At 40.1% G+C, this 13,780-nt stretch overlaps 2 protein-coding genes across 4 annotated transcripts in view; both read right to left on the bottom strand.

Moving 5' to 3' along the window:
* The window catches only part of LOC139977734 (uncharacterized), a 475,642-nt gene that overhangs the window by 101,331 nt on the left and 360,531 nt on the right, over nt 1-13,780 (bottom strand). The gene's annotated exons all lie outside the window — the stretch shown is intronic.
* Nucleotides 9,233-10,879, bottom strand: LOC139977996 (uncharacterized). The gene has a single exon (XM_071987887.1). The coding sequence runs from the start codon at nt 10,877-10,879 to the stop codon at nt 9,233-9,235; it is 1,647 nt and encodes a 548-aa protein (XP_071843988.1).

Genomic DNA, 13,780 nt, shown 5'->3' with positions numbered 1-13,780 from the left:
TAAATCGATTGTGCGGTACCGAAAAATCAAACGTGTGATACCGATAAATCAAACGTGCGATACCGATTAATCGAATGTGCGATACCGATTAATCGATATGCGGTACCGATAAATCGATTGTGCGATACCGATAAAACGAATTTACGATACCGATTAATCAAATGCGGTAACGATAAATCGATTGTGCGAGACCGATAAATCGAATGTGCGATACCCATTTACTTAATGTGCGGTACCGATAAATCGAATGTGCGCTACCGATAACTCGATTGTGCGGTACCGATTTATCGTATATGGGGTATCGATATATCGATTGTGCGGTACCGATAAATCGAATGTAAGAGACCGATAAATCGATTGTGCGGGACCGATAAATAGAAAGTGTGATACCGATGAATCGAATGTGCGATACCGATAAATCGAATGTGCCATAACGCTAATCGAATTTACGATACGATTAATGGAATCTGCGGTACCGATAAATAGAAAGTGCGGTACTGATAAATCGAACTTGCGATACCGATTAATCGAATCTGCGGTACTAATAAATCGATAGTGCGGTACCGATAAATCGAATGTGCGGTAACGATAAATCGAAAGTGCAATACCGATAAAACGAATTTACGATACCGATTAATCAAATGCATAACCGATAAATCGATTGTGCGGGACCGATAAATAGAATGCGTGATACCGATAAAAATGAATTAACGATACCGATAAATCGAATGTGCGGTACCCATTATTCGATTGTGCGATACCGATTGATCGAATTTAGGATACCGATTAATCGAATGTGCGGTACCGATAAATAGAAAGTGCAGTACCGATAAATCGAACGTGCGATACCGATAAATCGAATGTGCGGTACTAATAAATCGATAGTGCGGTACCGATAAATCGAATGTGCGGTACCGATAAATCGAATGTGCGGTAACGATAAATCGAACGTGCGATACTGATAAATAGAACGTGCGATACCGATAATTCGAAAATGCGATACCGGTTAATCGAATGTGCGACACTAATAAATCGATATGCGGTACCGATAAATCGAATGTGCGGTACCGATAAGTCGATTGTGCGATACCGACAAATCGAATGCGCGATACCGATAAGTCGAATGTGCGATACCGACAAATCGAATGCGCGATACCGATAAATTGAATTTACGATACCGATAAATCGAATGTGCGATACCGATTAATCGATATGCGGTACCGATAAATCGATTGTGCGATACCGATAAAACGAATTTACGATACCGATTAATCAAATGCGGTAACGATAAATCGATTGTGCGGGACCTATAAATCGAATGTGCGATACCCATTAACTTAATGTGCGGTACCGATAAATCGAATGTGCGCTACCGATAATTCGATTGTGCGGTACCGATTTATCGTATATTGGGTACCGATATATCGATTGTGCGGTACCGATAAATCGAAAGTGCGAGACCGATAAATCGATTATGCGGTACCGATAAATGGAACGTGCGATACGGATTTTTCGTATATGGGGTACCGATATATCGATTGTGCGGTACCGATAAATCGAATGTGCGATACCGATAAATCGAATGTGCCATAACGCTAAATCGAATTTACGATACGATTAATGGAATGTGCGGTACCGATAAATAGAAAGTGCGGTACTGATAAATCGAACGTGCGATACCGATTAATCGAATCTGCGGTACCGAAATCGAATATGCTGTACCGATAAAACGAATGTGCGGTACCGATTAATTGAACCTTTGATACCTATTAATCGAATCGATTACCGATAAATCGAATGTGCGGTACCGATAAATAGAATGTGCGGTACCGATAAATCGAATGTGCGATAACGATAAATGGAAAGTGCAATACCGATAAATTGAATTTACGATACCGATTAATCAAATGCGGTACCGATATATCGATTGTGCGGGACCGATAAATCGAATGCGCGATACCGATAATAATGAATTAACGATACCGATAAATCGAATGTTCGGTACCGATTATTCGAACGTGCGGTACCGATTTATCGAAAAAGCGGTACCGATAAATCGAATGTGCGATACCCATTAACTTAATGTGCGGTACCGATAAATCGAATGTGCGCTACCTATAATTCGAATGTGCGGTACCCATTTATCGTATATGGGGTACCGATATATCGATTGTGCGGTACCGATAAATCGAATGTGCGAGACCGATAAATCGATTATGCGGTACCGATAAATCGAACGTGCGATACCGATTTATCGTATATGGGGTACCGATATATCGATTGTGCGGTACCGATAAATCGAATGTAAGAGACCGATAAATCGAATGTGCCATAACGCTAAATCGAATTTACGATACGATTAATGGAATGTGCGGTACCGATAAATAGAAAGTGCGGTACTGATAAATCGAACGTGCGATACCGATTAATCGAATCTGCGGTACCGAAATCGAATGTGCTGTACCGATAAATCGAATGTGCGGTACCGATTAATTGAACCTTTGATACCTATTAATCGAATCGATTACCGATAAATCGAATAAGCGGTACCGATGAATCGATTGTGCGGTACCGATAAATCGAATGTGCGATACCGATCAATTGAATTTACGATACCGATTAATCGAATGTGCGGTACCGATAAATAGAAAGTGCAGTACCGATAAATCGAACGTGCGATACCGATTGATCGAATGTGCGGTACTGATAAATCCATTGTGCTGTACCGATATATCGATTATGCGGTACCGATAAATCGATTGTGCCGTACGGATCAAATGAAAGTGCGGTACCGATAAATCGAAAGTGCGATACCGATTAATCGAATGCGCGATACCGATAAATAGATTGTGCCGAGCCGATCAAATGAAAGTGCGGTACCGATAAATAGAATGTGCGATACCGATAAATCGAATGTGCGATACCAATAAATCGAATATGCGATATCGATAAATCGAATGTGCGGTACCGATTAATGGAACGTGCGATACCGATAAATCAAACGTGTGATACCGATAAATCGAAAGTGCAATACCGATAAATCGAATTTACGATACCGATAAATCAAATGCGGTACCGATAAATCGATTGTGCCGTACCGATCAAATGAAAGTGCGGTAAGGATAAATCGAAAGTGCGATACCGATTATTCGAATGTGCGATACCGATTAATCGATATGCGGTACCGATAAATCGAATGTGCGGTACCGATAAGTCGAATGTGCGATACCGACAAATCGAATGCGCGACACCGATAAATTGAATTTACGATACCGATAAATCGAATGTGCGATACCGATTAATCGATATGCGGTACCGATTAATCGATTGTGCGATACCGATAAAACGAATTTACGATACCGATTAATCAAATGCATAACCGATAAATCGATTGTGCGGGACCGATAAATCGAATGCGCGATACCGATAAAAATGAATTAACGATACCGATAAATCGAATGTGCGGTACCCATTATTCGATTGTGCGGTACCGATTTATCGAATAAGCGGTACCGATAAATCGATTGTGCGGTACCGATAAATCCAATGTGCGATACCGATCAATCGAATGTGCGATACCGATTAATCGAATTTACGATACCGATTGATCGAATGTGCGGTACCGATAAATAGAAAGTGCAGTACCGATAAATCGAACGTGCGATTACGATTAATCGAATGTGCGGTACTAATAAATCGATAGTGCGGTACCGATAAATGAAATGTGCGGTACCGATAAATCGAATGTGCGGTAACGATATATCGAACGTGCGATACCGATTAATTGATATGTGGTACCGATAAATCGAACGTGCGATACCGATTAATGGATTGTGCGATACCGATTTATCGAATTGCGTTACCGATAAATAGAAAGTGCGGTACCGATAAATAGAAAGTGCGGTACCGATAAATTGAATTTACGATACCGATAAATAGAATGTGCCGTACCGATAAATCGATTGTGCCGTACCGATATATCGAAGGTGTGATACCGATTAATTGATATGTGGTACCGATAAATCGAACGTGCGATACCGATTAATGGATTGTGCGATACCGATTTATCGAATTGCGTTACCGATAAATAGAAAGTGCGGTACCGATAAATAGAAAGTGCGGTACCGATAAATTGAATTTACGATACCGATAAATCGAATGTGCGATACCGATTAATCGATATGCGGTACCGATAAATCGATTGTGCGATACCGATAAAACGAATTTACGATACCGATTAATCAAATGCATAACCGATAAATCGATTGTGCGGGACCGATAAATCGAATGCGCGATACCGATAAAAATGAATTAACGATACCGATAAATCGAATGTGCGGTACCCATTATTCGATTGTGCGGTACCGATTTATCGAATAAGCGGTACCGATAAATCGATTGTGCGGTACCGATAAATCGAATGTGCGATACCGATCAATCGAATGTGCGATAACGATAAATCGAATGTGCGGTACTAATAAATCGATAGTGCGGTACCGATAAATGAAATGTGCGGTACCGATAAATCGAATGTGCGGTAACGATAAATCGAACGTGCGATACCGATAAATAGAACGTGCGATACCGATACATCGAAAATGCGATACCGGTTAATCGAATGTGCAATACCGAAAAATCGAATTTACGAAACCCATTAATCGAATGTGCGGTACTGATAAATCCATTGTGCTGTACCGATAAATCGATTATGCGGTACCGATCAATCTAAAGTGCGAAACAGATGAATCGATTGTGCGGTACCGATAAATCGATTGTGCGGTACCGATAAGTCGAATGTGCGATACCGACAAATCGAATGCGCGATACCGATAAATTGAATTTACGGTACCGATAAATCGATTGTGCCGTACCGATCAAATGAAAGTACAATACCGATTAATCGAGTGTGTAATACCAATAAATCGATTGTGCCGTACCGATAAATCGATTGTGCGGTACCGATAAATCGAACGTGCGATACCGATTAATCGAATGTGCGGTACTAATAAATCGATAGTGCGGTACCGATAAATCGAATGTGCGGTAACGATAAATCGAACGTGCGATACCGATTAATCGATATGCGGTAACGATAAATCGAATGTGCTGTACCGATAAGTCGAATGTGCGATACCGACAAATAGAATGCGCGATACCGATAAATTGAATTTACGGTACCGATAAATCGATTGTGCCGTACCGATCAAATGAAAGTACAATACTGATTAATCGAGTGTGTAATACCGATAAATAGAATGTGCCGTACCGATAAATCGATTGTGCCGTACCGATATATCGAAGGTGTGATACCGATTAATTGATATGTGGTACCGATAAATCGAACGTGCGATACCGATTAATCGATTGTGCGATACCGATTTATCGAATTGCGTTACCGATAAATAGAAAGTGCGGTACCGATATATAGAAAGTGCGGTACCGATAGATCGAACCTGCGATACCGATTTATCAAATTGCAATACCGATAAATCGAATGTGCGCTACCGATAATTCGATTGTGCGGTACCCATTTATCGTATATGCGGTACCGATATATCGATTGTGCGGCACCGATAAATCGAATGTGCGGTACCGATAAATCGAATGTGCGGTACCGATAAGTCGAATGTGAGATACCGACAAATCGAATGTGCGATACCGATTAATTGAATTTACGATACCGATATTTCGAATGTGCGGTACCGATAAATCGAAAGTGCTGTACCGATAAATCGATTGTGCGGGACCGATAATCGAATGTGCGATACCGATAAATCGAATGTGCGATACTGATAAATAGAATGTGCGGTACCGATAAATCGGAAGTGCTGTACCGATAAATCGAAAGTGCTGTACCGATAAATCGATTGTGCGGGACCGATAAATCGAATTTACGATACCTATCAATAGAATGTGCGATACCGATCAATCAAATGTGCGGTACCGATACATCGAATGTGCGATACCGATAAATAGAATGTGCGGTAACGATAAATCGTATGTGCGGGACCGATAAATCGATTGTGCGGTACCGATAAATCGAATGTGCGATACCTATTAATCGAATGTGCGGTACCGATAAATGGAATGTGCGGTAACGATAAATCGAACGTGCGATACCGGTTAATCGTATGTGCGATACTGATCAATCGATTGTGCTGTACCGATAAATCGATTATGCGGTGCCAATCATTCGAAAGTGCGGTAACGATAAATAGAACGTGCGATACCGATTAATAGAAAGTACGGTACCGATAAATCGATTATGCGACACCGATAAGTCGAATGTGCGATACCGATAAATAGAATGTGCAGTACCGATAAAACCAATGTGTTGTATCGATAAATCGAATGTGCGATACCAATAAATCGAATATGCGATACCGATAAATCAATTGTTCGGTACCAATAAATCGAATGGGCGATACCGATAAATCGAATGTGCGATACCGATAAATCGAATATACGATACCGATTAATCGAATGTGCGGTACCGATAAATAGAAAGTGTGGTACCGATAAATCGAACGTGCGATACCGATTAATCGAATGTGAGATACCGATAAATCGAATATACGATACCGATTAATCGAATGTGCGGTACCGATAAATAGAAAGTGCGGTACCGATAAATCGAACGTGCGATACCGATTAATAGAATTGCGTTACCGATAAATCGAGTGTGCGGTAACGATAAATCGAATGTGCGGTACCGATAAGTCGAATGTGCGGTACCGATAAATCGAACGTGCGATACCGATTAATCGAATGTGCGGTACTAATAAATCGATAGTGCGGTACCGATAAATCGATAGTGCGGTACCGATATATCGAATGTCCGGTACCGATAAATCGAAAGTGCAGTACCGATAAATCGAATTTACTATACCATGAAATCAAATGCGGTAACGATAAATCGATTGTGCTTTACCGATAAATAGAATGTGCGGTACCGATAAATCGATTGTGCGGTACCGATAAATCGATTGTGTGGTACCGATCAATCGAAAATGCGGTACCGATAAATCGAACGTGCGATACCGATTAATCGAATATGCGGTACCGATAAATCGAATTTACGATACCGATAAATCGAACGTGCAATACCGATAAATCGATTGTGCGGTACCAATTAATCAAATGTTCGATACCGATAAATCGAATGTGCTGTACCGATTAATAGAATGTGCGGTACCGATAAATCAATAATAATAATAATAATAATTTATTCTTATATAGCGCTTTACATCAAAAGAATGATCTCAAAGCAGCTTCACAGAAACTCATAAAAAATATAACTTAAAAAGTATTACAGCTTAAAAATAATACAATCTAAAAATATTGCATCCTAAGAATTACAGATATAAAAAAAAACTTAACACTAATTATTAAAAAACAATAAAATTCAGAAATTAAAGACAAAAGCAATAAAATATGACAACATACATTAAAACTAAAATACTAAACTATTACAGCCGAAGAAATAGCAACAATAAGACTAACAAAACATAAATAGAAAATAAATTTCAATATAAAACAATCAAAACATGGAAAGATGGTAACACAATCAATATGACTGGAGGCTTAAAAAGAATAATACTTTCGAAAAAGGTGAGTTTTAAGGTGCGCCTTGAAAACATTTAATGATGGAGCTGCCCTGATGTCATTGGGGAGTGCATTCCATAGATCAGGTGCAAAATAGGCAAAGGATCGTGCGCCAAAGCTTTTTTGGGCGAATCTGCCAGGCTCTAGTCTTATCTCCACTGAATGACTGTTCCTCTGTCGTGTGCGATTTGCAATCTGCATGGGCTCTGGAAGAGCCTGACGACTGATCAGAGAGCCAAGATAGTGAGGGGCAGTGCCATTTATAATATTGTAAGTTATGACAAGAGACTTAAATTCGATCCTTGCGGAGACAGGTAACCAATGAAGGTCAATCAATATGGGTGTGATGTGTTCGTGCCTCTTACTCCGTGTAACCATGCGTGCTGCCGAGTTTTGAATCAATTGAAGACGTGACAGTTGCTGTTGCTCAATTCCATATAATAAACTATTACAATAATCAAGGTGCGATGTAACAAATGCATGAATTAATCTTTCTGTACTTGTGCGATCTAAGAGCTTACGAATTTTCCCAATACGATACAATGAGTATGATGCTGACTGACAAATTTTTGAAACATGACTTGACATAGAACTGAATTCATCAAATTGCACTCCTAAATTTCTGACAACGGAAATGGGTTTAACATGAGTAACACTAACTCTGAAACTAGATATGTCTGTTTGAACTTTTCGGAACTTACTGTGAAAATGAATTACTTCTGTTTTGCTATCATTGAGTACAAGTCGATTTGATGCCATCAACTCACGAATATCATCTATGCATTTTTCAGGTATGAATGTCCAGTCAGATAGATTTTTACACGAAAAATACAGTTGTGTATCATCGGCAAAAAGCATAAAGTCAATATCATTGGCTAAAATAATGTCTTCGAGTGGGGATGTATACAAGGTAAAAAGAATCGGCCCAAGAACGCTTCCCTGTGGTACACCGCAAAATAATGGTTCATCGTCCGAATAACAATTGTCAATATAGACACGTTGAGTACATCCTCGAAGATATGAATGGAACCACTTTAAAGCAACACCATTTATGCCAAACCGATGCTCCAAACGCTGCAGTAAAATATCGTGGTCAATTGTATCGAATGCGGCGGTAAGATCGAGTAGGACTAAAATGCACTCTTAATGATTGTCCATTGAAACTAGAATGTCATTTCTTACACGAAGCAACGCGGTTTCTGTGCTATGGTTTCTTCGGTATGCAGATTGAAATTTCGAATAAAGAGAGAATTGGTTAAAATATTCATCAATTTGATCAAAACACATGTTCTCTAAAAATTTATGTTCAAATAAAAGGTTGGAAACGGGACGATAATTTGATAAAAGATCAGGATCCAGTCCGGGCTTTTTCAATAATGGTCTGACAAGAGCGCGTTTATGACGTCGCGGAACAGTCCCTGCTTCGAAGGAAGTGTTGGCAATGTTAACAAGATCATTCACTAGTTCTGGTAGGCAAAGTTTAACGAGCTGAGTTGGCATCGGATCGAGCGCTGAAGATTTCGAGTTCATAGCTGAAATACGTTTGGTTGCGTCGTCACGGGTAATTGGCTTGAAGTTCGAAAAGCTATGACTAGGTGGGCACGGTGGTAAACTTGGCTTTGTAACATCATGGAATGTATCTCGTAGTTTCCTGATCTTTCCCACAGAAAAAGTCAGAGAAATCTTGCGCCATTTGCTGCGGATCGTTGTGCTTAGGTAGGATGGCACCAGTTAACTTCTTGTCTCCTGTGATCTCATCAACCACGGCAAACAGCTTCCTGGTGTTGGCGGACTGTATGCGAGAACGGTGGTACTGAGTTTTAGCTCTCTCGCATTCGTCATGGTAAGATGTTCGGGCACCATGGAATATTTGCTTGTTAATCTCCAGCGGTGAGCTGAGCCAAGCTCGTTCTAAACGGCGAACATTATTCCTCAGAAGTCGAAGTTCATCTGTGTACCACGGAGCTCGAGCTTTGTTCACAATTACCTTCTTTTTCGCAGGAGCAAGCATATCCATAACGTCAGACAGTTTCTTACCGAAGTTGACTGATAACGTGTCAACTGAAATGCCGTACTCATCATCACTGTCAACAGGCTTGTATTTTTTAATCGCCTCTACCAGCTGGTCACTTCGGATAGATCGAATGTTCCGTATAACACGTGTAGTTTTTGTCGCGTGGGGTCGTGAAATGTCCGTGATGAATTTTATCAAGCTATGATCAGAAGGTAGACTGTTGTCATTGGTGACATCACTGATGGTGCAGATTGGTGATTCGATCGAGCGGGTGATTACCAAGTCCAAAGTATGACCGCTAGCATGGGTCGATCCACGAACAAGTTGTACAAGATTCATACTACAGAGTAAATCATGGAATTTCAAGGCGTCACCATTTGTAGCGTTGTCGACATGGATGTTGAAATCTCCAAGAATAATGAGGCGACCTGGTGCAATTACTAAAACCTCCAAAAATGATGCAAATTCAACCAGAAAGTCTGCAGTTTTGCAACCATTGGTTCTTGACGGAGGGGGCCGGTAGATAAGTGCGATGCGTGTGGTGACGTCATTAACTTTGACAGTCAGATCAACATGTTCGAAGGATTTGAACAATCCAGAGTTCATCTTCTTCACCTTATAATCGGAGCGAATAATGAGCGCTACTCCGCCTCCTTTACGGTTTGCGCGGGGCCGTTGATAAACATCATAACCGCTCAATGACGCTTTAAATTCGCTCACAGCACATTGTCGATGTTCCCCAATCCAGGTTTCTGTTACAGCGAAAATGTCTGTATCATTCTCAACAATGCTACTACACAAGGCTGCAATTTTGTTGTTGATGGAGCGGGCATTCCATAGGCTGAAGGAGAGTTTGCGATTGCGGTGAAAAGCGGAAATTCGCTTTACTGTCAATAGATTTTGATTTTCGATACCTCGGTTTTGTTGATATGACCTAGTATGGTCACGGTTTCCCATAACAGTTTGGATGGGTTTAGGGGCTTTTGTACAATCAATAGCAATCAGATTGTCAGTGTTTGATCCAGGTCCACGGGAAAGCTCATAATTAGGTGAAGTAATAATAACCGGTATCCGCCGCCTTTTCACCCCCTTGGTTCCTCTCTTTGTCCGGTGATTTTTAAAGCGATTTGTAGCAGTAATCCCATTTGTAATTATTTGATCGATAATCTCATGGCTCAACGGTATAGACCGCGGTATTGTACGGAGATCGATGAGCTCCTGCCTACTGTAACTGTGTAGGTTAGGCTTAACGTTAGGCATAGTGATAGGCCAATCCAACGAAACGTAAACAAATGTTAAAAATATCACAAGCGTAAAATACACTTTCTCGATAAAATTTGAAAACGACTTCAAATAAATAAATCGAATGTGCGGTACCGATTAATCGATTGTGCGGTACCGATAAATAGAAAGTGCGGTACCGATAGATCGAACCTGCGATACCGATTAATCAAATTGCAATACCGATAAATCGAATGTGCGCTACCGATAATTCGATTGTGCGGTACCCATTTATCGTATATGTGGTACCGATATATCGATTGTGCGGCACCGATAAATCGAATGTGCGAGACCGATAAATCGATTTTGCGGTACCGATCAATCGAAAATGCGGTACCGATAAATCGAACGTGCGATACCGATTAATCGAATCTGCGGTACCGATAAATCGAATGTGCGATAACGATAAATCGTATGTGCGATAACGATAAATCGAATTTACGATACCGATTAATCGAATGTGCGGTACCGATGAATAGAAAGTGCGGTACCGATAAATTGGACGTGCGATACCGATTAATAGAACGTGCGGTACAGAGAACGAGCCTGACATGACGGAGTAAGAACGTCTTCTCTCTCGGGGCTATAGATATCGGCTTTTAAAGATATAAATCTTCCATCAAAGTTACAAAAAGATTGAGAAAAGACAGCAATTATACGTGCTAACATAATTGTAAATAACATGAAAAAGAGAGGAAGACCACCTGGCAGTTTTGGAAAGAAAAAACGGAACACGCTTGCATCCCAATCGAACCTATTCTCCAGCCTAACAGGAACCTCCTCAACACAACACAGCCTAGGCGTGGCATCAGATTCCGAAACGGACGCGGACACTAGAACCATGTCCGAAAGCTTCACAAGTATGATGGACAAAGTTATGTCAAAAATTTCTAAGGAATTGCAGACGATAAAAGACGAGTTTGGAGAAGCAATTGACAACCTATCGGAATCTATCGAAGAATTAAGAGGTGAGAACAAACTTCTTAAAGAGAGCTACTCAACTCTGGAAAAAAGTCGCTAAACTAGAAGAAGAAAAGACGCTCCATGATACGATGCTTAATAAGCAAGAAAGATTTTCTCGCCGAAATAATGTTAGAATCATCAACGTTAAATCAGCACAAGGTGAGAATTGCATTGAAATTGCACAGAACGTCTTTAAGGAGACCGGAATATCGGATTGTAAAACAGAGAGAGCCCATAGAGACGGTAGGCCCGTGGAAGGAAGAGAAAGACATATTCTGGTAAAAGTGTCTTTTTATCAAGACAAAATTAATATTTTGAGGAAGGCAAGAAGAGCTCCCGCCGATAAAGATTACTATATCGTGGATGACCTGTCGATAATAGACTTAAAGGAAAAAAGAAAATGGAGCCAGCAGGTTCAAGAGCTATTCCAGGCTGGGACAAAGCTTCGTTTCGTTGGTGGAGCATGGAGAGGAAGTGATGGAAGACCATACAACTTTTCTTAAATCGGGACTGGGGAGTGGAAAATCTTATCAGTTCGAGTGAGACCATGTTTATTGTGATAACACTAACTTCTTCTCTTCGGTTTCGTCATTATTTTTATGGAAGATTCTTTAAGGTATTCTGTTTTGCCCGTTTGGCTCGTTTCCTTTGTTACCCAATATGGGGAAACTGGGTTTTTGTCTGACGGACACATTTTGCTATCCGTTAGGTTTGATTGTTTTTTTTTCCTTATTTATTACTTACTCCTTCATGTCACTTTAAAAATGTTTCTTTTGATTCACAACTCTATTTAACTTTTATGTATTATGTCTGTTACTACCCCTTCAGTACGTCACAAATGTATATAAATGGCGGCTGATTTAACCATTGTTTCTTATAATGCTAGAGGTATTAGACAACTTAAGAAACGGAGGCAGCTTTTTTCTTATTTACATAGGCGTAAGTGTGATATTTCTTTCATTCAAGAGACCCACGGCTGTTTGGGTGACGAAAGTTATTGGTGCAATGAATGGGTACACGTTGTCAGTCCGACACGTTTTCAGTCCGAAAATAAAATACACGTTTTTAGTCCGAAAAAACGAGTTTTCAGTCCGACACGTTTTCAGTCCGAAAATAAAATACACGTTTTCAGTCCGAAAAAACGAGTTTTTAGTCCGAAAATGAAATACACGTTTTCAGTCCGAAAATGAAATACACGTTTTCAGTCCGAAAATGAAATACACGTTTTCAGTCCGAAAATGAAATATTCGTTTTCAGTCCGAAAATGAGATACACGTTTTCAGTTAGGGAATGAAAGCAGTTTTAATGCCATAATATCACCAATAAACGGTGACAGCCCGAACTGATAGTAAAAAAATCGATTGAATCTTTTGTATTAAGTCTCACATCATCGGCCTCAACAAAGACTTGGGACCCCTTAACAACTATCAGTTCTACAAACATATGTAATCTGTTCTTCGCTCCTTAATCAGCTTCCTGTATAGTCATGGTTTGTTTGGTTCTAATTCCATCAATGCAATTTACACTTTAAACCTAGCGTCATACTTTCATTGTGTTACATTTTGTACTTTTCATTCGACTGCCAATATTGCTGACGAAGGTCCCAGGGGGACCGAAAATTCCAATATATTTTCTAAAACTTTACTCCTTATTTGTCAATTATGAGTATATACGAAATATTCAATCGATTTCTTTACTATCAGTTCGGGCTGTCACAGTTTATTGGTGATATTATGGCATTAAAACTGCTTTCATTCCCCAACTGAAAACATTTTCGGACTGAAAACGTGTATTTCATTTCGGACTGAAAACGTGTATTTTATTTTCGGACTGAAAACGTGTATTTCATTTTCGGACTGAAAACGTGTATTTTATTTTCGGACTGAAAACTTGTCGGACTGAAAACTTGTCGGACTG

Source organism: Apostichopus japonicus, chromosome 12 (assembly GCF_037975245.1).
Source record: "Apostichopus japonicus isolate 1M-3 chromosome 12, ASM3797524v1, whole genome shotgun sequence".
Taxonomy (NCBI): Eukaryota; Metazoa; Echinodermata; class Holothuroidea; order Aspidochirotida; family Stichopodidae; genus Apostichopus; species Apostichopus japonicus.
This window is presented reverse-complemented; position numbering and strand designations above follow the sequence as displayed.